Source organism: Octopus bimaculoides, chromosome 16, assembly GCF_046866305.1.
Source record: "Octopus bimaculoides isolate indiv1 chromosome 16, ASM4686630v1, whole genome shotgun sequence".
NCBI classification, from domain to species: domain Eukaryota; kingdom Metazoa; phylum Mollusca; class Cephalopoda; order Octopoda; family Octopodidae; genus Octopus; species Octopus bimaculoides.
This window is the reverse complement of record NC_142943.1, coordinates 11,602,428-11,626,707: the sequence shown is the minus strand read 5'-3', so window position 1 is coordinate 11,626,707 and position 24,280 is coordinate 11,602,428. Positions and strand designations below refer to the sequence as shown.

General features: G+C 36.9%; 1 protein-coding gene across 7 annotated transcripts; it reads left to right on the top strand.

The window, feature by feature from the left end:
* Positions 1 to 606: 606 nt before the first annotated feature.
* LOC106882106 (uncharacterized) lies at positions 607 to 24,280 on the top strand. Of its 7 annotated transcripts, none has more exons than XM_089364133.1 (20): positions 607 to 827; positions 4,472 to 4,500; positions 5,065 to 5,119; positions 6,665 to 6,696; positions 7,221 to 7,460; positions 7,790 to 7,823; positions 12,181 to 12,685; positions 14,384 to 14,424; positions 14,564 to 14,658; positions 15,550 to 15,699; positions 15,912 to 15,999; positions 16,740 to 16,871; positions 17,375 to 17,559; positions 18,486 to 18,646; positions 20,347 to 20,472; positions 20,974 to 21,099; positions 21,628 to 21,774; positions 22,832 to 22,971; positions 23,145 to 23,247; positions 23,447 to 24,280. In XM_089364133.1, the coding sequence occupies exons 4-19, from the start codon at positions 6,688 to 6,690 to the stop codon at positions 23,234 to 23,236; spliced, it is 2,271 nt and encodes a 756-aa protein (XP_089220259.1). In that variant the 5' UTR covers positions 607 to 827; positions 4,472 to 4,500; positions 5,065 to 5,119; positions 6,665 to 6,687; the 3' UTR covers positions 23,237 to 23,247; positions 23,447 to 24,280. The 7 variants fall into 7 exon arrangements, with proteins under 7 accessions (XP_089220259.1, XP_089220258.1, XP_089220255.1 ...); XM_089364132.1 differs by having other exon boundaries at positions 18,483 to 18,646; XM_089364129.1 differs by lacking the exon at positions 23,145 to 23,247.

The window sequence follows — 24,280 nt, the reverse complement described above, 5'->3', positions numbered from 1 at the left end:
GTTCATTCATTCAAACAGATTGCTTCTGTGGTGACCTTTTTTGGAATTGCTGCAACTTTGCTCACTCGTCGCTTACCACGTCGAGGGTTCCAGTTGATCCAATCAACGGAACAGCCTGCTCGTGAAATTAACGTGCAGGTGGCTGAGCACTCCACAGACACGCGTACCCTTAACGTAGTTCTCGGGGATATTCAGCGCGACACAGTGTGACAAGGCTGACCCTTTGAATTACAGGCACAACAGAAACAACAGGAAGTAAGAGTGAGAGAAAGTTGTGGTGCAAGAGTACAGCAGAGTTCGCCACCATCCCCTGTCGGAGCCTCGTGGAGCTTTAGGTGTTTTCACTCAAGAAACACTCACAACGCTCGGTCTGGGAATCGAAACCGCGATCCTATGACCGCTAATTCGCTGCCTTAACCACTGGGCCATTGCGCCTCCACTAAGCAAGAATAAGAAGACTATTAAAAATCAGATGATCATTGCCATAGCGATACATTTAAGTTTGACACTTGTGCCATCTGGTGGCAACAACAAAAGATGTAGCTTCAACGTCACCGCGACAAAAGGGAGATAACTGTTGTATAGATAATATCAACACAGTATTGCGTCCTTAATAAGTTTTTGCTTCGACGTGAAGTCAGAAAGTCAACAGCTCTGGCTATTGACTATCGCGCATAATAATATATCGTACCCTGGCTAGTATAAATGGTGATATCTCCAGTGACAAGTTAATAGACTTAAGGTCTGTGGATCTTCGCAGTGAACTGGAGAAACGAGGTCTGGACAAGACTGGAGTAAAGGCCGTGTTGTTGGAACGTCTGGAAAAGGTAGGAGAGATCTTAATGAGCGACGGTGTTTATGTATAATATATATCTATAAAAACATAGTGTTATAATTATAAACAATGTTTGGGGTTTCTTGAACCTTCAAAACTCGTGCAAAAATGTCTAACAGATCAAAATAAACATGCGAATATTGAAAGAAAATGAAGGTTTCATTATAGTGGGGGAAAGTCATTGTAGCCATTTTAAACACAACCCGTTGTAGTGACTTGTTATTTATTTTATAAAAGCATAATTGATTATTTATTATGAAGTATGGAAATCCTTCGTCGTACATGTATTCCCTGTTTAACCAGCATCATTTCGTTATTTATGGGAATCTAATGGAATATAGTATCAGTGAATTAGTTGTAAATGGACAACGAATGACATGTATAATGGCGGAGTTTCGAAACAATCTCAACCACATAAGTTGGATTTTCTCTCTTTCCGCCGGGATTTTTGAAAATTTCTGCTGCACCACGCATTTTAGAATGATGGAAGGAAGCATGTTATAAAAATGCATAGTTTGTACTCTTCTTGTGTCTTCAGAACCATCACCATTAACAAAAAAACAATTCCCCCCCCCCCTCGTTATTATATTCCATATTATGGCATACTGACAGAAGTGAGTTTCTCCCCCCCTCCTACTTTGTTTCCTCATAAATTCAAGTGTAATGCATATTTTTCAATGAAATTTTGCTACAGATACTCATCCGATGGCAGAGATTACTATTTATTGTGAAAAGAAGTTTTTCTTGGGATAGGAGGGGAGGAGTTTGGGAAAATTCACAGGAGTTCGTTTTGTTTTTCTCATAGTAATTTATACTATCTGTCTTCATGGAAATTTTCATTAAATACAGATTTTTCTGCAATTTATGAGAAAACAAAGCGGACTCCTGTGAATTTTCCCAAACTCCTCTCCTTCCATCCCTAGAAAAAAAACTTTTCACAAATAGTAATCTCTAGCATCGGAAGAGTATCTGTAGAAAATTTCGGCGGGCATGGCTGACCGCCACCACATCTCCTTCCGCTTTTTTTTTTTTTTTTTCTACAGAAACCCATGCTTTCGGCTACAGAGATTCCGAATCTGAAAAAAAATTGGCAAAAATTTTAAAGTGTCAATTTCCGCCCCGCCCACCCCAATTTCTTCATTTTTTTTTTTTTTTTTTTTTTTTTTTTTTTCAGTTTTTTCAGATTTTTTTTCTTTTGTGAAATACGTGAAAAAATACGGAGATTATGATACTGAAAAAAAAAAAAATTGGCGATCGCCAAAAAATTTCAATTTAAAAAAGGAAAAATTACCCCTCCCCTCGCGAATCTATTGCATATACAGGATGTTTATAAACACTTTCGGTCCTTGCGCACGCGTAGGGTTTTTGCCAACCCGCGCATTAAATATGCCGTCAAGCAGTCTCTCCAGATGCTAGAAGTAACAGCCAAGTCTCCAACAAACACTTTTTGACACACACGTACATACTTTGTAGGCATTCCTACACAAGTGTACCCCCTCGACTTTGTTTCCTGGTAACTTTCAGAAAAATGGATATTTTTTTTTATAAAACATACACATACGGGTAAATTTACCCGCTGCAGAAAAAGTGGAAATGGGTAAGGTGACGGTCCGTCATGTTTGCCGCATATGGATGGGGACAGCTGCATAAAGAAGTTCTGATCTGTGGAATGGGTAGACTCAGGAAGATGGACGAAGTGGTGAGAAAGGATCTTCAGATTTTGAGCCTTGGCTGAGAAGATGACAAGGGACTAAGACTTCTGGTAATTTGCTGTGCTTGAGAAGAGACATCAAGCTAAGTGGCCATCCATACATACAGGCATGTCCTTTATGGCCATTGCCCCCCAACTTCCCCTCACGCATACACATATGACGGTCGGCTGAAAAGTCCATAGGCTGACCAAGATACTCTCATGGTATACGACCAAGTGAGGTTTCTTTGCAACATAGTCTCCCTTGTGGTTCACACACTTCCATTGTTGTCGCAGTACTTGAATCCCATTGGTGAAGAGACTTTCATCCTGTCCCTTCAGGAAGTCATCAACAGCACATATGGCATCATCATCACTGCAATCCAAGATCCCAGATGTTTTTTTTTTCCATTTTGGGGTACAGATGATAAGTCAGATGGGACCATATCAGGAGAATAGGAAGGATGATCAACCAGTTCATGCACAGCAGCCATTGAAACCACGGATTTATGTGCTAGAGCATTGTCTTGATGAAACAAGACTCCTTTCGTCAGTTTTGCTGGACGTTTGGTCTTGATGGCTTTTCAATACTGCCTCAGCAAGTAGGCATAATACTCTCCATTGTGGACCTTTTTGAAGATATTCAATAAACACAATTGTTTTTTGCATCCCCCAAAACGGAGGTCATCACCTTCCCTGCAGATGAAATGACTTTGGCTTTATTTGGAGCAGGTGGGAATAGGTGTTTCCATTGAATGGATTGTCTCTTTGTTTCTAGCTGAAAGTGATGAAGCCAATACTCATTCTGGGTTAGGAAATGTTCAAAGAAACGAGCTAGTTCTGCTTTAATGTCAGATTTTCCTGTGATGTGATCAGCCTGGTGTGCTTTTGATCAGGTAATAGAAAATGTGGCACCCACTGAGTAGTAGAAACCACTGTCATGCCAAGTCCATCGTAGCGTTACTCAAGACACAGGAAGAAAGAGTGAGAGAAAGTTGGGGCGAAAGAGTACAACTTTTTGCCAAAGCAGCTAGAGGCAAATTTTGCCTGAGGACACAAACACATGTATTAATATTCCCCTTAAAATTCATGGATTTTACAAATCATATTTTTTGTAATATCCTATGGATTAGGAATACAAATATCATCATCATCATCATCATCGTTTAACGTCCGCTTTCCATGCTAGCATGGGTTGGATGATTTGACTGAGGACTGGTGAAACCGGATGGCAACACCAGCCTCCAATCTGATTTGGCAGAGTTTCTACAGCTGGATGCCCTTCCCAACGCCAACCACTCAGAGAGTGTAGTGGGTGCTTTTACGTGTCACCCGCACGAAGGCCAGTCAGGCGGTACTGGCAATGGCCACGCTCAAAATGGTGTATTTTATGTGCCACCCACACAAGAGCCAGTCCAGGGGCACTGGCAACGATCTCGCTCAAAAATCCTATGAAGGCCAGTCAGGCGGTACTGGCAACGGCCACGCTCAAAATGGTGTATTTTATGTGCCACCCGCACAAGAGCCAGTCCAGGGGCACTGGCACGATCTCGCTCAAAAATCTTACGAAGGCCAGTCAGGCGGTACTGGCAACGGCCACGCTCAAAATGGTGTATTTTATGTGCCACCCGCACAAGAGCCAGTCCAGGGGCACTGGCACAATCTCGCTCAAAACTCTTACGAAGGCCAGTCAGGCGGTACTGGCAACGGCCACGCTCAAAATGGTGTATTTTATGTGCCACCTGCACAAGAGCCAGTCCAGGGGCACTGGCAAATATATATGTGTGTATATATATCCATCCATGCAACTATCCACCTGTCTGCTTAAGTTCTAAATATTAAAGAAAATGTTAAGATTCCATTATGTGTAGGTGTATTGTTAATTACATACCTGATGTGATATTCATTTTCATTCCTCTTAGCCACATGTTCTTGTTATTTTTCAGAACATCCAGCTGCTTTGGCAAAAATTGAGGTGAGAGTTTGTCTTTTTTGAAAATTTCTTTCTAACAGTTTTTTTTTTTTTTCCCACTTGTAATTATCTCAACTCAGTCTTGCTTAATAATTTCACTAAATTACATAAAATACCACTGAAAAATTTTGACCCATTCTCATCCCATGTTGTTTCACAACCAGTGTTAGTTTGTTTACAACCCCATAACTTTACAGTTTGGCAAATCACTCCAATACAATTAGTACAAGACTTAAAAATGTAAATACTAGGGGAAATTTGTTCAATTAAACCCATGGCTGAAATAAGTAAATATTAAAAGGCAGTTAATTGTATTAATCTGATTTGGAATAGAATTCACAGATGTTTTCTATCAGCATTTTTCTGAGAATACGTTCATTTCCTTCCTACATCAATTCCCTCTCTCTCTCACACACATCTCATTCTAATTATATACAACAAATTATATATAATTACATAACAAATTATTTAATGTGTCACTTTCTCTAGACATTTTAACAGCCATACAGAATGTCATGTGTATGTGGACTTTTTTATTTGGTTAACTTGATATTTTGACAATTTTAGGCTTTCTGTGAAGAGAAATATCTGGAAGAAAATCAATCTACTGAAGATATTATTAGTAAGTATCAGAATTATATAACTAATGATACAGATTTTGTATATGCATTTATGTGTGTTAAGACTGTGTGTGTATGTATATATTGAGTTGTCTGTGTTTCAAATTTTATTGTTGACTGATCACCTCTCTTTCTGCCTCTACTTATTGCTTTCTCTCCTTTTCTGAGCTACATCTTAAGACTGCCGTACTTCATCTTTAATACCTCCTTGTATCTGCTATCATTTACATACCATCTCATATCAGCTGTTGATGGCTTCCCCACACCTTTGTCTCCCATTCACTATAGCCATCGCTACATACTTCTGACATTCATCTCTGTAACTGTATATCCCCACTTTGTCAATCTGTTTCTCTCACTCAAGCCCCTCTCTCAATATCGTCTTATTTTCTAGTCTATCTACAGGTTTATTATACTGCTGCTTTCCACCCTTCTTGTACTGCCACTTGTCACCTCTTCCTTCTTGAGCCATTCCTTTTCTTCTGATACACATATTGACCATCAACCACACCTCCAGCATTGTTCCTTCATTACATCCACCTCACCCCCTTCTCTAACCATCTGTTATTACTCTCATTTCTCATTCTGATAAACATACCCACCCATCTGTCCTCACCTGCTGTCCATATTCTCTCCTATACTCACCTTGTTTTATCTTGAGAGTACTCTCTGACTCTTTGTCACTACCATCACTGTCTTTCCACTTACTCCCACCCACCCTTACATAATGTGGGGTAGCCATGTATTTTCTTTATAAGACACTTGTGCCTGTCTCACTATCATTCCTCTCAACACCTGGCATAACTTCCAACTCTACTACAATCCTGTTCAATGCTGGGTTCTTTTCCTTTGTCTTGCAAATTACTTGGTAACCTGCCTAGCGTTGGTGTCATGGAAAAAGCTCTGTAAAGTGGTTGGCATTTGGAAGGGTGTCCAAGATGTAGGAACCATGTCAAGGCTGACATTGTAGCTTGACACAGTTGGCTCTGTTGGATCCTGTCCAACTGTTCAACCTATGCCAACATCAGAGATGGATGTTAATTGGTGATGACACTGACGATGATTCTTGTAAGAATGTTATTGGTAACACTGGGAGATGTATCAATCATGATAATTTTAGACTGTAAATAAATTAGATATGTCGTTCTCCTTACCAAACTATTTTGTTTCTGTCTACTGAGCTGACAAGTTCCATTCCCAGTTGACAGTAATATATCTTATGGGCAAGAAGTGCATTAAAGCTCTTCCTGCCAGTGTTAATGTGATAATTGGATATAAAACAGCAACTTGTTTCATGTACTTATAACTAGTTGATATATAATACAATGTTCTTGTATTCAGGTTTGTCTCACTGAATTTTAGACTGGTCATATGCATGTAACAGCATTATGTAATGTAATGTGATTAATTCACTGTTATGTCATACACAGCTGTGTGTAACTGTTTTTGTGCCTCTGTTCAGATGTGTTTAATACAAGGGTGTGTGTAACTGAATAATGTATAATCCTGAAATTACTGATGTGGTGTTGAAATATTTTTATTTCCAGAAAACGAACATACTACAATCAACATGGATGAGGTTGGTGAATTTTATCATATTTTTGTGGATTAATTCTGTTTTGTATGTATTTTCCAATTATCACTGTTTAGCATACTATTTTTTGGGTGACGTTTGCCAGTTGTTATTTTGAAAAGAAATCCGTAACTGGTTATTTGTTATTAAAATATTCATTCATTCATACTCTAACTGTGATATGTTCAGTTGGTTTACTCTGTTGTTAGAATTTAAATGTCAATTTGATGGGGCTATCCATGAAAAAACCCATTAAACTACACAAATTTATTCTGGTTATTAATAACAATAGAATCTCATAACTGAGAAGAGCTTTACTCGTCTCACAACAATGGTCACTGTGAATCTCAAAGAAGTACTATTATTCTATAATAATACTATAAAAATCATTATAGTAAAAATGGAATACAGCAATAATTTAAGCATTCAATAAGAATAAGGTACTAATGGATATTACAGTGAGCAAAGGATAAATATAGGATGATTCAATGTTGAGGGGTAACAGAAACCTGTTTTATTTTAATTTTCAGAAAGAATCAGAGACGTCTAATGTGGCATTAACAGATGTCTTCTTAAACACCACCAATCCAGATGGGTATTCTTTGATCCCTGACAAAACTTCTGTGGGAGACCTTACAGAGGATCGACTGCTTTCGAGTGATACCAAACCATCAGATATGTTGGCAGATAACACCTTAGATAAAGACCAGTTTAAAGAGGAACTACCTATCTCTTTAGATACGGACAAAGACACTTGTACTGTTCTGCAGGTAACGAACATTTACTACAGCTATTATATTGTTCTACTAACTAAATTACACTACTTGATAATTAGTTTTGGATTTGACATTTAACTTAATAATATGTATGAAAATATTTCTTGTTGAGTCTGGTAATTACCTACATTCAACAGAGTTAACCAGCTATAAATTTCACAGATAATTCTTCAAACAAAAAACCATTTGAGATCCAAATATCTTGTCACATTTACACAGTTACATTAAATATAAAGGGAAGCAATGTAATACGACTGTATGCATTTTGTTTCATCATTTGTTGCTGTTCCTCATGTCAGGTATTTTCTTTCTTTGCTTTTTAGGAAGAACCTGACGAACCATTAATGGATACCACAGGTATGTCCTTCACTTGTGTTAAATTTCTTAAAATTATCATCTTGTTGTATAGTTTGGTTGACTTTACTCCGGCTGTTGAGTCCTTCTCTATCTTTCAGTGAATATAATAAAACACAACTCTAAATATAATATTCACACAGATTGTGATTTTCCAGTGGTATATATGTTGTTAATGAAGGTTTGTGTTATTGAAATCATATAAATTTCTGGTTTATGGATGAACTATATTGGTTCAATACATGATAATCAACTACTAATTTTGCTATATGGTGTTATTTGAAAAATGTTTACTGCCATTCCACCACTGACAGTTGGTTTGTACAGTTCAGTTTTGAAAATTATAATTGGTTTAGTTGGAAGGTTTATATCCAGTTATTGATATAGTGCAGTGTCGGTTTTTTGTAGAAAAGATGTAAAAGCAAAAATATTGTTTGCCCTTTTCTTTTTTATAAGGATAGTCAATACTGGCTCCTCTACTATAGTGTGTGTGTGTGTTGCTTTAAGTCAAGTGGTTTATAGTTTTCTTGTTTATACCATGTGTTGCCGTATCACATGTATTTTATTTTTTAATATCTATATTTGTTTAGTTCAACATTTTTAGCAATTAGTTTACTCTGCTTATTTATTCAAATTGTTTCGAATTAATCCCTCATTATCTCTTAACTTTGAATTTTTGATGATGTGGTTATTTTTAGAGTGGCATTGTTGTGTAGGTGTGAGATGCTGGATCTGACCAGTTTGAACATAACATAGGTAGAATATTTGGACTGAGTTAAAATTAGATTTAGATGTATAATTTTGGATTTCTACTTGTTTTATCAGATTAAGAAATTTTTCATGGGAATGCGTGTCATATTTTGAATATTGTTTTGTTGCTTTAACATAAGCAAAAGGTGACTTCATTTATAAATGAAGTAGAATTAGATTGTGTGAGACTCGTGCTTTTTTATAATGCAATAATATGAAATAGAAATATCATTTAGAAACAGAAACAAAACCAGGATTTAGATAGTTGTCTGATCCTTACCTCTTTAACATACGTATTATCAATTTGTCATCTGATATAAGCAAAATACTCCACGGATGTAAAGAAGGAGAATTGGAATGTTAGCTCATTCATGCCATTCCTCTCTGACAACAAAAATTAAAATTTGGTTGTGAACTTGATTACATTGGTAGGAGAATTAATTTCTTAATGTTTCAAGAAAAAAATGATTGCAAAATAGCATAAAAATAATTTCTAATAATTCATGACATCACTTGCAGAAGTGGTTCTGAGTAGAGAAAGTTTTTTTTTTTAGCACAAATAATAAAATAATGGATGAATAATTGTTGATTCAAGGTAATGGTTGACAGGACTTTTTTCAAGGAATGTAATAATTATTTGAATTCAGAAATTTTGAAACCTGTATTCAGAATGTGTAGTATATGGCAACTAAAGATTCCTGCCACCCCACCGACTTTGGATGATCATAACTTTCAGAAAAATGGATATTTTTTAATGAAATTTTCTACGAATATGTGTTATATCATGTAGATTCCGAATATACAAAACTTTTGGGGGAAAGTGTTTTAGGAGGGGATGGGGTGGGGAATTTCGGAAAATTCACCAGTGTCCACTTCAATTCGTCTTAACTCTCAAGAAAATATATTTTTTAATGAAATTTTCTACAAATATACCTCGGACTATGTAGATTCCGAGAACATAGGAATTTGGGAGGAAACCAATTGGGGGTTACTTTTGAGGACCATTCCCCACTCGGGGGTGTTTCAGAACAAGTCGTCCATATTTGTTTCATTTTCTCCGTTTTGTGCATTTGTGCATCCATAGATTTCTAGTCCTCACACACATATATTTGTAATTAAGAAAGTTCAAACGGGGAATTATTCTATTCAATGTCTTTCTGTTAGAAACGTTTAGACCTTTATCTGGTATTTTTAGCATAACGAGTTTTCTGGTGACAGCTTAATTGCTTGCTGCTTCTGTAGAAATCTACGGATACAGTCAGAGGAAGGTTGCACCAATGACATTTGTAAGACATTATAGGCTGGTGGAAGTAAAAGGTGGAAAAATTAGATGTTGCTAATCACTATTTGATCCTTTAAGTAACACAGTTGGAATTCACTGTCTGTGTGTTTCTTTCAAATAGGCTGTCCTCTTGGGGTGTTATTCATGAGGTTGGGCCTCAGTTATATCTTGTAGCAGCGTTTCACTGGAGGACTACTCCATTTGTACTCTTTAACAAACTATAGCACTATACAGTGGAAGCTGCAATCTGAAGCAGCACATCAAGATATTGTGTTATACTGAAACCTTGTTCCAATGTTTGCGATAGAGTAGGTCTACTGCTCGATAATTTCATATTTACATATATTCTGGGTATGCCAGGTGTTTTGGAAGAAGACCTAACAATTTTACACGGTGTATACCACATTTTAACTTTCTCATTTCTCTTTCAGACACATCAGCAATCCAACATAGGAAATGTAAAGGCATGCTGTGCTTGTGTCTCTAGCCACCAACCACAGTGACTTGGAGACTGACAGCTTCTTAAACATGGTCAATTCCTTTGTGTTTAAGATCAGGAAAGAGCTAGAGATCACTGGCAAGGATATATGAAATATTTTCTCTGGTCAGACATCATGAGGATGGCTATATTCATCCAGCAAGTCCAGGACATGAACAATGATGATGCCTAACGAATTTATGAAATCTATTGCCAAGCATCTCAATGTGGTAGTGTCCACTAGAAGACGTGTTGTGCATGAGGACGTCGTGTACAAGTTCAATATGATGAGGAGAGAGCAGTTTATGTCTGGCAAAACCTAGGAGACCCATGTAATCTGATTGAAGTACTTGCTGGACAAGCTCAAACCAAGAAACCAGTCATTCCTTGGTTTTTCTTTAACAAACGTTGACCAGGACTAGAAGCTGTACAGGGGAAAATGACAGGTAGCTTAGCATAGAAATTAGCATAGAACTTAGAGTGATTAACATTATCTGTGATAGTCCTTGGGGGTCATGAATATTGAGGGCCATGTCACACTGTCTCAGCTTTTTCTCATAGGGCTTGAGGTAAGCTCTTCCACTGGGACTATGATCCATCCTGCGTGGCGCTCAAACCCATGTGTGGTTGCCTGAGAATTCTCGTGATTTTGATATCTTAGGTTTCTTGATTTGGACTCCCATGGAGTACCGTGTCAGGGGTATTGTTGAGAGAGATACTAACTGGTGACTCCACAATACCAAGGATTCCTTGAAGGCTACCTTTGTGAATGTGATTGGTAGCATGTTTGAGAACCATCTGACACTGGCATCGTCTTTTCTGTGGTCACATGAAGGCCATCATTGAGGCTGGCTGGGGGTGGTTTTAGTGAATAACCTGCTCCTTTAATATATCCCGTTGAACATGTGTACCAGTTTTTGAAAATGTTCTGTCTATTATTTTTGTTTTTCTTTACACTTAATTTCATTGTGAATTACGACATTCACCTCCTGCGTGTGTATTGTGTGTGTTTGTATTCATATGTCTAGATACAAAGTAGCTGATGGAAGAGGTCATTGAAACACCAGCATATTCTTGTGCTATTGCTTTATCTTTGAGCTGGACACTTTTGTGACTCTCAGTGCATCTTGATATAGGTAAAGACTCTACATCTAGGGATCTGGCTGGCAACCAACTGATATCCTATTTCAGAACATTCGTCTTTCCCTCATTTATTGCTACAGAATACTCTATTCTGTATAGATTTGTGGAAAATGTAATACATATACATTCAGTACAACTGAGAAATTATTTTTCTGAACAATGGATGACTTAGTGATGGGTTTCAAACCTTACTACAGTCATTTTATTGCATCTCTGATAAAATTACTTGCCATTGCATAAACAGTGCATGATTATTGAAATTTGCTAAAACCCTCCTGCTTGTAGTTACACAGGCAAATGATGCAATATATGCATATGTGCCACGTGCCATTGCACAAGCAGCATAGTATGTTCCAGAGTATATCCAGATCCCATAATTTCTGAGAGCTTTGTCCATTGTTCTATACAAGTACTTCAGTTGTATTTTGAATGTAAGTTGTGGGCAATACCATTGAAGACATCTGCAGTGAATATTTGATGCTAAATTTCTATGTGAAGTATAATTATTATCCATATTTCAGCTATAGAGCTTATAGTCCATTGATCCTGTAGGATTACTAGACTAAGAGCTGTTATTAGTAATGTTTTCTTATTTGCATTCTTTATTTCTTATTTAAACTCTCACCACAGCACAGTCTGTTGTGGAGTGAGATTTAACAAGTTTTCATTTCGTATCAACTATTTCATTCTAAATTAACTTTCTGTAGCACCTCCAGAACAGTCATCTTCGTCAGCGGAGACAAATACTAAAGAAGAAAAGAATGAAATGTCCTCATCAACAGAGAATAACACAAAAGAAGAAAATAGTGAAGAAAAGTCCTCGTCAGCCAGTGTGAAAAGCACAAATCCATCACAGAAATGTAATGAACTGAAAGGAGACAAGGTGGCCAAATCAGCCCTCACGGACAGTTTACCTTCAACACCAAGTGTTCCGCATAAAGTGCCATTTGCATTAAAAAATAAAATGAATATGGACACTTCCACCACTCAACAGAGTGAAGAAAATGAATCACTGATTGTACATGTTGATGATACACAGAACGATTTAGATGCTGATCTTGTGGCATCGAAGGACAAAGTGCGTGGCAAAACTGAAGTGAAGAAAACAGATGGAAGCAAAGTTGAAGAAAGGGCTAAAGGTAAAACAGAAGGAGGGCAAACTGAGAAGAAGGCTGATGAAAAGAAAGATGATAAAGATGTAAAGTCGAAGAGGTTGGTTTTCATGTCATCTTTCCCACTGCTTTGATTCAAAGATGTCATTAGTTAAATGATCTTACTTCTCGGTAACAGATGTTGACATCTTGACTGCAACTGGGGTCTACAACTGCCAATGGGAACAGATTTTCTTGAACCTTAAGTTAACCTGTCTAAGTAGGTTTTCTTCAGAGAACATCCTCTCATGGCTAATCGTGAGTTATTTTAAAAGAGAATATGTGAGTGTGTATGTGGTTTGGTTGTTAGATTCAGCTTCAAACTACTAATTATAATAATGGTAGACATTTTCCTAGTCTTTTTCATAAAACAGGAAGATCTACTGTAATGATTGTACTGTGGAAATAATATTAAACACGTAGCCTGGGCTATAAATGACCTGAACTTATCTGAGGTATATTTCCATTAGTTATTCATGTTTGAGACAAAAAGGAATGTATTAAAAACCCACGTTTGCTCCTGGGTCATTTGCTAGTCTCTTAAAAGATTGATGTAACTTCGTCTTGAGTGTAGATGTGAGGGATGATACCAATGAGGATGTTTGCTAGTTAATGTTGCGCTATCTTTATTAGTAAGTATTCATCATATTTTAGATGGTTATTGTAAACTGTAGTTCATGAACTAAAAAAGGGCCAGCAAAGTGTTTGGGGGTTGGCTGGAAATCAGGAATCTCAGTTGAAATATAATTACACATGCTCAAAGTCAGATATTAAATGATTACCAAATTACTGATGTGTTATCTCCAGGAACAGATAAATCAATGTCAAGACGCAAAAATGTCTGGATGAAGACACCAACAAACAATTGAAACAGAAGAGGAGGAGGAGGGATCCCGAGTTCCCAAGAATACAAAGATGGGATTCAGTGGATGTTAGATAATGTTTTTGACAAGATACAAATTGGAAGATGTTTGGAAAACCAGAAGACTAAGTCAGTGGTTCCTGTATTCCAGCCATGTTCCTGCTAAATTAGCAGTTAATGTTTAGGGAGTTCCACATTTCTTGCTGACCTTTTTAGTTTCATGAAGACTATAGTTCCTGTGTTTCTGTACATTTTTCTTTGTAAGTACTGATGTGTAGAGTCAGTTGTTAGCTAGTTTAGGTAATCCATTTATTGTCTTAACCAATATCTTCATTTGAAATTAGTGGTTTTTTTATATTCATTTATTCCTGAAAGGGGATAATAAATGACTATTATAAAAATACAGCAGGTAAGCTTCTTTCATCATGATACTTTTCCCCATGTGCAATAATAATTTGTTAATAGAAATATTTATATTACTACATAATGTGTAGAACATCTTTACTTTAATGAATATTAGTTATGTTGTTATATCATTCTCCCTCCCTTACGTAGTAATAAACATGTCTTTAAGAAGTGCGTATATGTGTGTGTATGTGGAAATGTGTGTGTGTATGTATATATATATATATATATATATATATATACATACACACACACATTTCCACATACACACACACATAACTAAATAAATACATAGCACTCATTTGCTTCCTTTAATACATATCTCTACATATCTATTCAGAGTCAGGATCCTAGGATGAAGTGATATCGTTTGAGTGTAGTAGTTGAAAGTAATTCACATGAATAATCAAAGATTGTTCCAATAAACTTCTATGACATTCACTATTGATGACAGTCATACTAATATTTCTAAATATTGTTTTATTGTTGCAGTTCTTCAGCTTCTAAACCCAAAGTTATCAAAAGTATCAAGGGTAAGTATTTTTTTCTTCTTTTGTTCTGGACCTTATTCACTAAGCTAATGTTTTTGATGTGAGGTATTTGAAATCTTAACCTTGAAGGGTCAGATTTCCTGGTAATCTTTCCATATTCGTTTGTTTCTGTACTTCACAGGCAATGACCAAAACAGTCGGAATCTGTGGGTCAGTGGTCTTGCCACAAGCACCCGTGCTACAGACCTTAAAGTGCTTTTTACCAAATATGGCAAGGTATGTTGAATAAAATCTGTTTCTTCTATTTCATGTAATTTGTTACTAATCATATTTATTGCTAATTAGTACTTACATTCACACTATCTATGCTAGTCTAGTGTGTGTCTACACTCTAAACGACTTTCTCTTCTCCAAATGTAGCCACTGTCAAGCCATCAGCACTCATTGCTTTGTGTGTGGTTGTCCACAACACAAGCTCAACACACCTTGTCTGCTCACTTCAGGTTAGCAGACTGGTTAGAATTCCAACAGTTCTATACTATTTTCTCTGACATACATTCTTGACTCTGGACCCATCAGAAACAGCTAGGCAGCTGACAGAAAACATACTCTTTGCCATGTTCCTTTATATCCCACACAAAACCAAAATTATTGCCTCGGGTCCTCCAAGTGGGTCAGTCCTAGCTGTATTGCAGTATTTCATGCAAAGCATACAGCCTGAAATACTTAGAGAACAAGTCCCTCTTACAAACAAGGCTTTTATTTTGTTTGTGACATTGTGTGTACACCCTACTTTAGAGCCTATAATAACTCCCATTTTTAGTCCTTTTTCCCAGAATTTGAACTTTCTAGAATCCTTTTCTGGCAGCTGGCATTTGCAACTATTTAAGCAAAATATCAATCATATAGATTTGTTCAATCTTGGAAAATCTGCAAAGATCATGGAACCTGCCTTTTTCTGTGGACTAAACCAATTAAAGAAATGCCTGTTGTAAAGAGTTTTACTTAATCTCTGTTTAAAACATTTACTGCTTTTAATCTACAGTATCATTGTAAAAATCTTTTTTTGAAATAATTTATTAGTATTGGTAATACTGGGCTGAATAAATACCAAAATAAATTTTTATGTATAAAATTTAATTTAGATTTTGTTTTTGTCTACATCAGGTTGTTGGTGCCAAAGTAGTGACAAATGCACGGAGCCCTGGTGCTCGATGTTATGGTTTTGTAACTATGTCTTCTTCACATGAAGCTTCTAAATGTATTCAGCATTTGAATCAGACTGAACTGCATGGCCGTATGATATCCGTTGAAAGGGTGAGTTATCCTAAGTTCGTTATTTTGTTTAGAGACCCAGTTATGTGTGTGTGAATGTATAACATGCAATGATATTAGTAATAATCTATTGGTGGAGAGATGTGTGATGATAAACTGTAGATTGTATGTGTCTATTTGCACATAGTACAAATACATCGTTAATAAAGGAGTAGGGATGAGGTGTCATAAGTAATATTTCCTTTATTTTTCAGGCTAGAAAAGAACCTACAACTCAGACTAAAGCACCAGAAATCAAGTCAGGAGAAAAGAAAGTAGAAAAGGCTGAGGTGAAGAAAGATGGTATGACTTCTTCCAGTGTTTCATATTTGTACTCTAAACAGAATTTGGCTCTAGAATTCCAATGTAGAGACTCTACAAGTCATTTGCATTGAAGTTAGCTGAACTTAGTGTTTCATGTTACTAACCAAGTAATTAGTTTAATAAAACCATTGGCATTTCACAATTATTTAACTACAATAATAGTATTAAAAAAATCATAAATATCAGGTGTGACTGTGTGGTAAGAAGTTTGCTTCCTAACCACATGGCTTTAGCTTCAGTCCCACTGTGTGGTACCTTAGGTGAGTGTTTCCTACTATATCTCCAGGTTGACCCAAGCCCCATAAATGGATTTGGACTGAAAGAAATCCGTTGTACATATATTACACATATAAACATATCCGTGTATTTGGGTGTGCATGTGTGTATGTTGCTGTCTTCTTGCCTTGACTTTTTGTGATAGCTGTAAAGAAATGTTGCTATGATGGAAACAGTTTGCTGTGTTTCCAATCTTCCATGAAAACATGCCTGGTCATTAGAGCGTATTACTGTACTTGGAACCAGATGAGGGTTCATGGCAGGAAGTGCATCTGTCCATAGCAAAATCCGCCTCAACTAATTTCCTGTGCTCCATGCAAGCATTGGAAAAAGTGGACATTAAAAACTGTGAGGATAATGATGATGAGGATTAGTCAACACTATAGGCAACTCTATATTGCCATGAAGTCTCCAGATTGTGATAGTGTTTGTGCTGTTTGCAGAAAAAAAAGATGGTGATAAGAAAGTTGAGAAGAGAGAATCAAAGAAAGATGAGAAAAGCAGGAGAACATCCAGCAGAAGAGATGACAAAAGACATAGTAGCAGGAGCAGCAGAAGTCGTCACAAAAGCTCAGGTCAGTCTTACTAAAGGTCGCATGTGTGTGTGTGTGTGTGTATTTTATCCTTGTACAAGAGTAGCTTGTTCTGAAAAGAGTATGGCACTGGAATAATTTCCTCATTTGTGCTGGGTTTAGACTGGCAAGATTTATAGAAATACTGTTATTGGTGGATCTTCGGTGCCAGTGTAGATTTGTAGTTATGTGTGGTACCTTGGGCTAGTGTCTTTTACTTTAGCCCTGAGATGCCCTCTAAGCCTTGTGAGTGGATTTGGTAGATGGAAACTGAAAGAAGCCTATTGTGTATGTGTGTACATGTGTATGTTATACCATTGCCTTGATGTCACTGGATGGTTGTAAAGAAGCATTGCCATCGGACAGAAGAATTTGTTGGTTTTAAGTCATCTATGAAAAGTTTGTGTGGTCATGGGAAATATTACCTTGCTTGGAAATAGATGAGAATTGGCTACAGGAAGAATATGGACATTAAATGATGGTGATAAAATGATTGACTGTTTCAGACAAATCTCATGCAACTGCACCGAATAAGAGTGCAGCTGAAGCAGCTACAAAAGAAGGCTCTGAGAAAAGTGCAGAGCCTGCAGCAGGCTCCAAAGAGAAAGCTCCCAGTACAACAAAACCTAAACCACGAGGGTCCAGTGCGTCTTCTGCCAAGAAAGATATTTTATCATTTGATCAAATAAAAGTAAGTACGATTTTATGTATCTTTTTTAATGTGGCTAAAGGGTGTAGTTCAAGTAGAATAAGATAAATAATTTTGCCTTGAAACTAGAGTGACTAATATCACTTACTTGACCCTAAATTTAGAGTGTTTATCATCCCTGATGTCTTCTTGAAATCATGAGATACAGCTCCTCTGCCTTAAAACTGATCATAACTGGGATGTTAAATTTGAAGTGCATTGTTGGTCCAATGAAGGTCTTAGTGTTTAGCATGGCTGAGATGTAACCTAAAGAAATTGTTTAAATTAGGCTGATTGATTCAGATGTGACTCTGCAATAGTCACAATAGTTGTGGTAGTAACTGTTGTGGCTGTTGCAGTATAGAACATGTAATGAAGTTTCAAACCAGATTAGGTGGAAGTAGGTCAACTATTTCATTAGAATAGAGGCACTGGGCTACTGGGAACATGATTAGAAGTTCAAATCTTTCTGCAGCTGTTATGTTTTGTCTTATTTGCTGTAGTAAATTATATAATTCTACTTACTCAACTTTGCGTAACTGATAAAATTTATTCCACATTTACTTCAAGATTGAATTGTTAGCTAGAAGAGAGAAATGTATCTCCTAGTCTAGCATGGAAAAATTATGTAAAACAAAAGATTTGTTTCTATATCTGGGTATAGGAGTATTATGTTGTTTTTGTGTTTTATTCAGAATAGCAAAAATCTATGATGTCTGTATTAAATTATTGTGGTATTTAGATTTGCCATTTTTATGTCCCTCTATGTATAATATCAAGTCTTATTTTGTACGGTTATTTAGTTTCGTGTGGGTTTCTTTGTTGATTTTATGTTGTTTGTTTTATTCTTTGCTATTTAATAATTATTCTCTTTTCATATTCCATTCTTGAAAATAAAAACAAAATCCCACCAAATTTCTTGACAGAAGGAAAGAGAGCGACAGCGTTTACGTCAGAGACAAAGGAGTCGTAGGGAACAGGAGAGGCGTCGGTTGAAAAAACTTGACATGGCCCGGATGCTTCAGCAGAATGTGGAACGGGAACAGAAGGAGGAAGTGAAAAGATTGGGAAAAGTTAGAGAACAGATAAGGTTTGTGAAAAGTGCATTCACATTTAAACTGTTTTAGACAGAATGTCATGATTTTGTGAGAAAGAAATTTACTTCACACCGCCATGATCCCAAATGTTAAAAGCTGTCTCAAGGCCCATTCCTGTTTTTGGTGGTAGAATTATTTTGTTGTCTTGTTTAAGACTACATCTGGTTCTTGGGTGCCTTTAGCGCATTACACACTTTTTCAAACTTTTAAGCCTGGTCCCTAATCTAAGGATAACTTCTTCCCTTCTTCAAATTGGTCTTGGAGACGCTGAGAAAGCACTTTAAATACTGCTATGTCTTAAGGGCTTAAGTACTGTTATGTTTTAGATATTTTTGTAGATAGTAGTTGTGACTTATGAGGAATTAGGAAGTTGTTACAAAAGTAGAGGGTAAGTTATTTTAAATGAATAGTGAAAGAAGGAAGATATTCAGTATATATATGGAAGGAAAGTAAAGATTAGAATATGTAAGATGTATTGGGTGATATATTTGCTATCTATATTCTTTCTTCAGATTGTTTTAGCAATCTCCTGATATCATTTTTAACCCTCTTGGGACACCCAAGCTGATTGATCAACCTGAATGATACAAGCTGTAAGGACTTTGATGCCAGTACATCAGTCTGGTGGGAGAATGGTTGTGAATGGGTGGTTTTGAATTGTAATAGCTAATCAGAGATTGTCTTCCAGTAGATGTATCTCAATATAAAAAAAAGAACAAATGTTGGTCTTTTTGTCTACACATACCAAAACATCGTGTGTCTCAAAAGGGTTAACATTTGATAATCAGTGGATTGGTTGGACACCATTGTAAATTTTTGACTCTCGTTTCAGGATAAAGATAGGACGCTATATTTAGAGTAGTTTTCCTCGATATCCTTTCAAAACCCAAAGAAGAATTGAACTTAGCAGCAATGGAAGTTAATGAAATGATTGTCAGACAAACATTTCCTCAATTCTTGTGGACTTTTTTTTGTGTTATTGTTTATTTATCTTAAAGGTCTATATTGGGTATCTATAGTACTATATTGTCTATGTATTTTGTGTTTTAAAATGATAGGATATTATATGATACCTCCACATGGTCCTTATTAAGTTGTGGGTGAATGTTTATGTAAGACTTTAGTATCTTTGTCCAAATTGTGTTTATATTATATATCAAGAGGCTTTTCTTTATAGTTTATGTGTAGATTCCTCAACATCATCTGACAATCCTAACATTTAATGTTAATCTAAAAATATACAATCACGTTGTTGAAATGTCAAATCTCTGAGATAATCCAAGATCAGTTCACAAGCAATGCAAATGCTTATGCATGACATTTGACAGGGAAATCTTTGTGCCAAAGGGTTAAGTGTCTTTATCCATCCTATAGTGATGTTGGTCCAGATTGATATTCTGTTACTTTGTCCACCCTGCTCACTTCTCTTTCCCAAGGGATGAAATGTGTTTATATTCTATATCAAGAGGCTTTTCTTTATTCTGCTCACCTTTAGAGTTCGTGTAGATTCCTCAATATCATCTGACAATCCTAACATTTAAGTTTTGTAAATGTTCAAAAGAATGCCACTTCAGTATTATTGTAGAGTAATGTGTTAGAGTGTGTACAAGTTGGTGCGTTTAGGCAGGGATTGTCACTTTTTTTTTCTGTTTAAATTCTTAATGTTATCCTTATATTCTTTCACTCTTTTCAGGTTAGAGAAAATGAAATTGGAAAAAATGAAACTGGAAAAAGAGAAACTATTAAGATACAGAATGGAAAAAGAACTTCTTGAAATAGAAAGACGTAATGTAGAGATGCGTTCTGCTGAGATGTTGCGGTGAGTGAGACAGATTATGTTGTTACTGTTAGGGAAACTGAAGAAGGAAGGAGGCCATAAGATTGGACAGTGTTAGAAAGAAGATAAGGTGTTATGTGAATGTTAACTTAAGACTTAAGTGTCTTTGTCCATTCCACAGTGATGGACAAAGTAGTAGACTGATATTCTATTATTTTGTCCTTTTGACTTCTCTTTTCCAAGGAATGAAATATGTTTATCTTCTATATCAAGAGACTTTTCTTTATTCTGCTTAACTTTATAGTTTATGTAGATTCATCAGTGTCATTTGACATTCCTAATATTTAAGCTTGTGAAGTAACATTTCGACAAAAACATATGACTCCCTCTAGATTCAAAAGAATGTTCTTGTGTAATTTTTGCAGAGGAACATGTATCAGGGTACATACAAGTTGGAGTGTGTCAGCAGAAATTGTCATTTTTTTTTTTTTTTTTTTTTTTTGTATTCTTAATGCTATCTTTATGTTCTTTCACACTTTTCAGGTTGGAGAGAATGAAACTGGAGAAAATGAAGCTGGAGAAAGAGAAACTATTAAGATACAGAATGGAAAAAGAACTTTTTGAAATGGAAAGGCGTGATGTAGAGATGCATTCAGCTGAGATGTTGCGGTGAGTGAGACAGGTTATGCTGTAAACTTAATGATTAATTTTTATCTGTAGAATTTAAAGTAGATAAAGCCATAAATAACAGCATGTAAATATTGGGTTAGGAACCCCTTTTGGATTTTTCTATCTGAAAGAAGCCCGTCGTATATAAGTATGTATGTGTGTGTATATGTTTGTCCCCCCAGCATCGCTTGACAACCGATGGTGGTGTGTTTACGTCCCCGTAAGTTAGCGGTTCGGCAAAAGAGACCGATAGAATAAGTACTAGGCTTTCTGATCTTTGTTTTCTTCTAGGTATAATGTTGGACTACATTATCCAGTGCATCCAACATTTTGTTTTTCTTCCAAGACAGTTGGGGATGATTGGAGGATGTTTTGGTTGCTGTTTCTAGTATGTTTAATGACTGCATGGCGTGTTAGCTCAACTGGTGTCCTGGTTGTTAACTTGTTGAAAGTTAAGGTTGTTTACTATTTTATCATATCCTTCAGCTGCTAATTACTTGAATTTACTTTTTTTTTTTCTAACATCAGGTTTGATGAAATGAGACATCCTTCAAAAAGATCTCATGATCGAAGTAGCCTACGTGATGATGACCTCTGGGATGAACGTAAACGGTCCAGGATGAGTAGTTCCGGTAACCCCTCTAGATTTGAACTTCCTTTCCGGAATGAATCACGGTAAGTTGCCAGTGGTAGAGACAGTATTTTGTCATTGATTTCTTGTTACCTCACTAATGTTCTAAATTAAAGTTTCTTTTGCATTTCTCAATCTTTTGGCCTCTGAATGTGGTATGTGCATTCTTATATATTTTTTACTCCTTCCCCGCACCTCCTTTTTTTTTTTTTTTTTTTCTCACATGTTTCAGTTCAGTCAACAAACTGCGGCTTGAAGGTTTCAGCTATATAAATTGTCTCTTGCACTTGTTCTGTCTCTGTCTTTTGCGGAACTGCTAAGTTATAGGGACATAAATAAATACTGTCAAGCAGTGGCACTCTGTCGCTTACGACGTTGAGAGTTTCAGTTGATCCGATCAATGGAACGGCCTGCTCGTGAAATTAACGTGCAAGTGGCTGAGCATTCCACAGACACATGTACCCTTAACATAGTTCTCGGGGATATTCAGCGTGACACAGTGTGACAAGGCTGACCCTTTGAATTACAGGCACAACAGAAACAGGAAGAAAGAGTGAGAGAAAGTTGTGGTGAAAGAGTACAGCAGGGTTCGCCACCACCCCCTGCCGGAGCCTCGTGGAGCTTTAGGTGTTTTCGCTCAATAAACACTCACAACGCCCGGTCTGGGAATTGAAACCGCGATCCTATGACCGCGAGTCCGCTGCCCTAACCACTGGGCCATTGCGCCTCCAATGTCAAGCAGTAGGAGGGAACAAACATAAACACAAAGACACACACGTGCGTACGTACGTGTGTGTGTGTGTTTGTGATGGGCTTCCACATAGTTTGTCTATTTAATTCACTTGGCCAAGGTTCCACACAGTAGGACTGAACCAGAAACCACATGGTTGTAGAGTGAGCTCCTTAACCACACAGCTACACCTGTGCCTATATTTGTCCAGTATCACGACATTGTTGTCCACTATATACTCTGAGTTGGTTCCATCTTAAAAGTGAACAACGATTATTTGCCCAGCTTCTACACATTGTCCTTTTACGATGGTTCTAAACCCTTAGGAAATAATTTTGCTAATTTTGTATCTTATTTATCTCTCTTTCCAGGATGCCTTTTGAGTTAAGAAGAGATATGGGACCAAGTGGGGATCCTGATAGAAGATATGTTGGTCCCGATCGAGGACGTGATCACGACCGACGAAATATATCAGCTCATGATAGATTGGGAAGAGTGAGAAATTCTTTTGGTAAGCTTACACTTGTTTTAATCATTTTCACTTTCCCTCTCTCTCGAATAAAACCTCACCCCCATCCTCCACTTTTTGGTAGCTGTCCCTCTCTATTTTTTTTCTTTTAACATTTAAGCATTGAAATCGGCCACATTGGGCCCAAATATTCTACCTGTTTTATGTTCATCCAGATCTAGGTTCTCACACCTACTCTACAATGTCATTATCAAAATATAGAATCACATCATCAAAATCTCAAACCTACAAGATAATGCATGATTAATTCAAAACCAGGTAAATAAAGAAACACTACTTTTGACTGAGTAATCTGAATGCTAAAGGGTTAAGCCCTATTCTTCTGTGTATCCATCTATCTTGCTATTAATCAACATTCTCCTTGTTTATTCTTTCTCTTATACAATTCTTTTAACTCTTTATTTTTCATATTTGTGTGTCATTAACTAATATGTTTTCTATGTTTTCTTCCTTCTAGGCGGTGGACCTGACCAGAGACCTCCTTGGGGTTCTGGCAGTGTAGATAGGAAAATGGACAACTGGTCTCACATGCATGGAGACATGGACCAACCGAATGAACCGTGGTTTGGTAACCCTATGGACAAAACAGGTCGTGATGCCAGTGGGGCATTTGTTGACAATAATAGACCCGGTAACAGTGGTGGGGTGGGGCAGAACTTGGGACCTAATAACATGTTTGGCAACTCACAGTCGCGTGGTGGGATCATGATGGTTACACACGAGGGTGGTAGTGGGGGTGGTATATGAGTGGATGTATGCAAGAGCCTAGTTTTGATGTCTACAACATTGTGGGGGTCTATGTGAAACCCAAACTGAGGATTAAGGTGTGAGAGTCATGTTGAGGTGTTCGATTTTGGAGTGGCAGATGGAATCCGATAGATAATAAAATCCTGCCCTACAACTGTGTATCATCCACATCCTGCATTCCATTTGTCACTTAGTGTTTGGTTCTTGGGACGTTCAGTCATATTTTTCTCCTTCATACTTTCACACACACAGACTGCCATCTCCCTATCTCCACTCTACTCCCTCTAACATTACTGTCTTAATATATTTATTTCCTTCATATTTGTTGCTAATATTTTATTAGTTATTACTGACACACACACTTCCCACAGTTGATATATTTTAATGGAAGAGGAGGGTGGGGTGGAGCCAAGATAGATTGTATTTACTAAAGAGGGGGGGGAGGAAGAAGAGCAACCACAGAATGTAATAAAGAAGCGAGAGAGACCACATAGAATGTAATATATGAAGAAATAAATTTTATTCACTGTAAACCACTCACAAA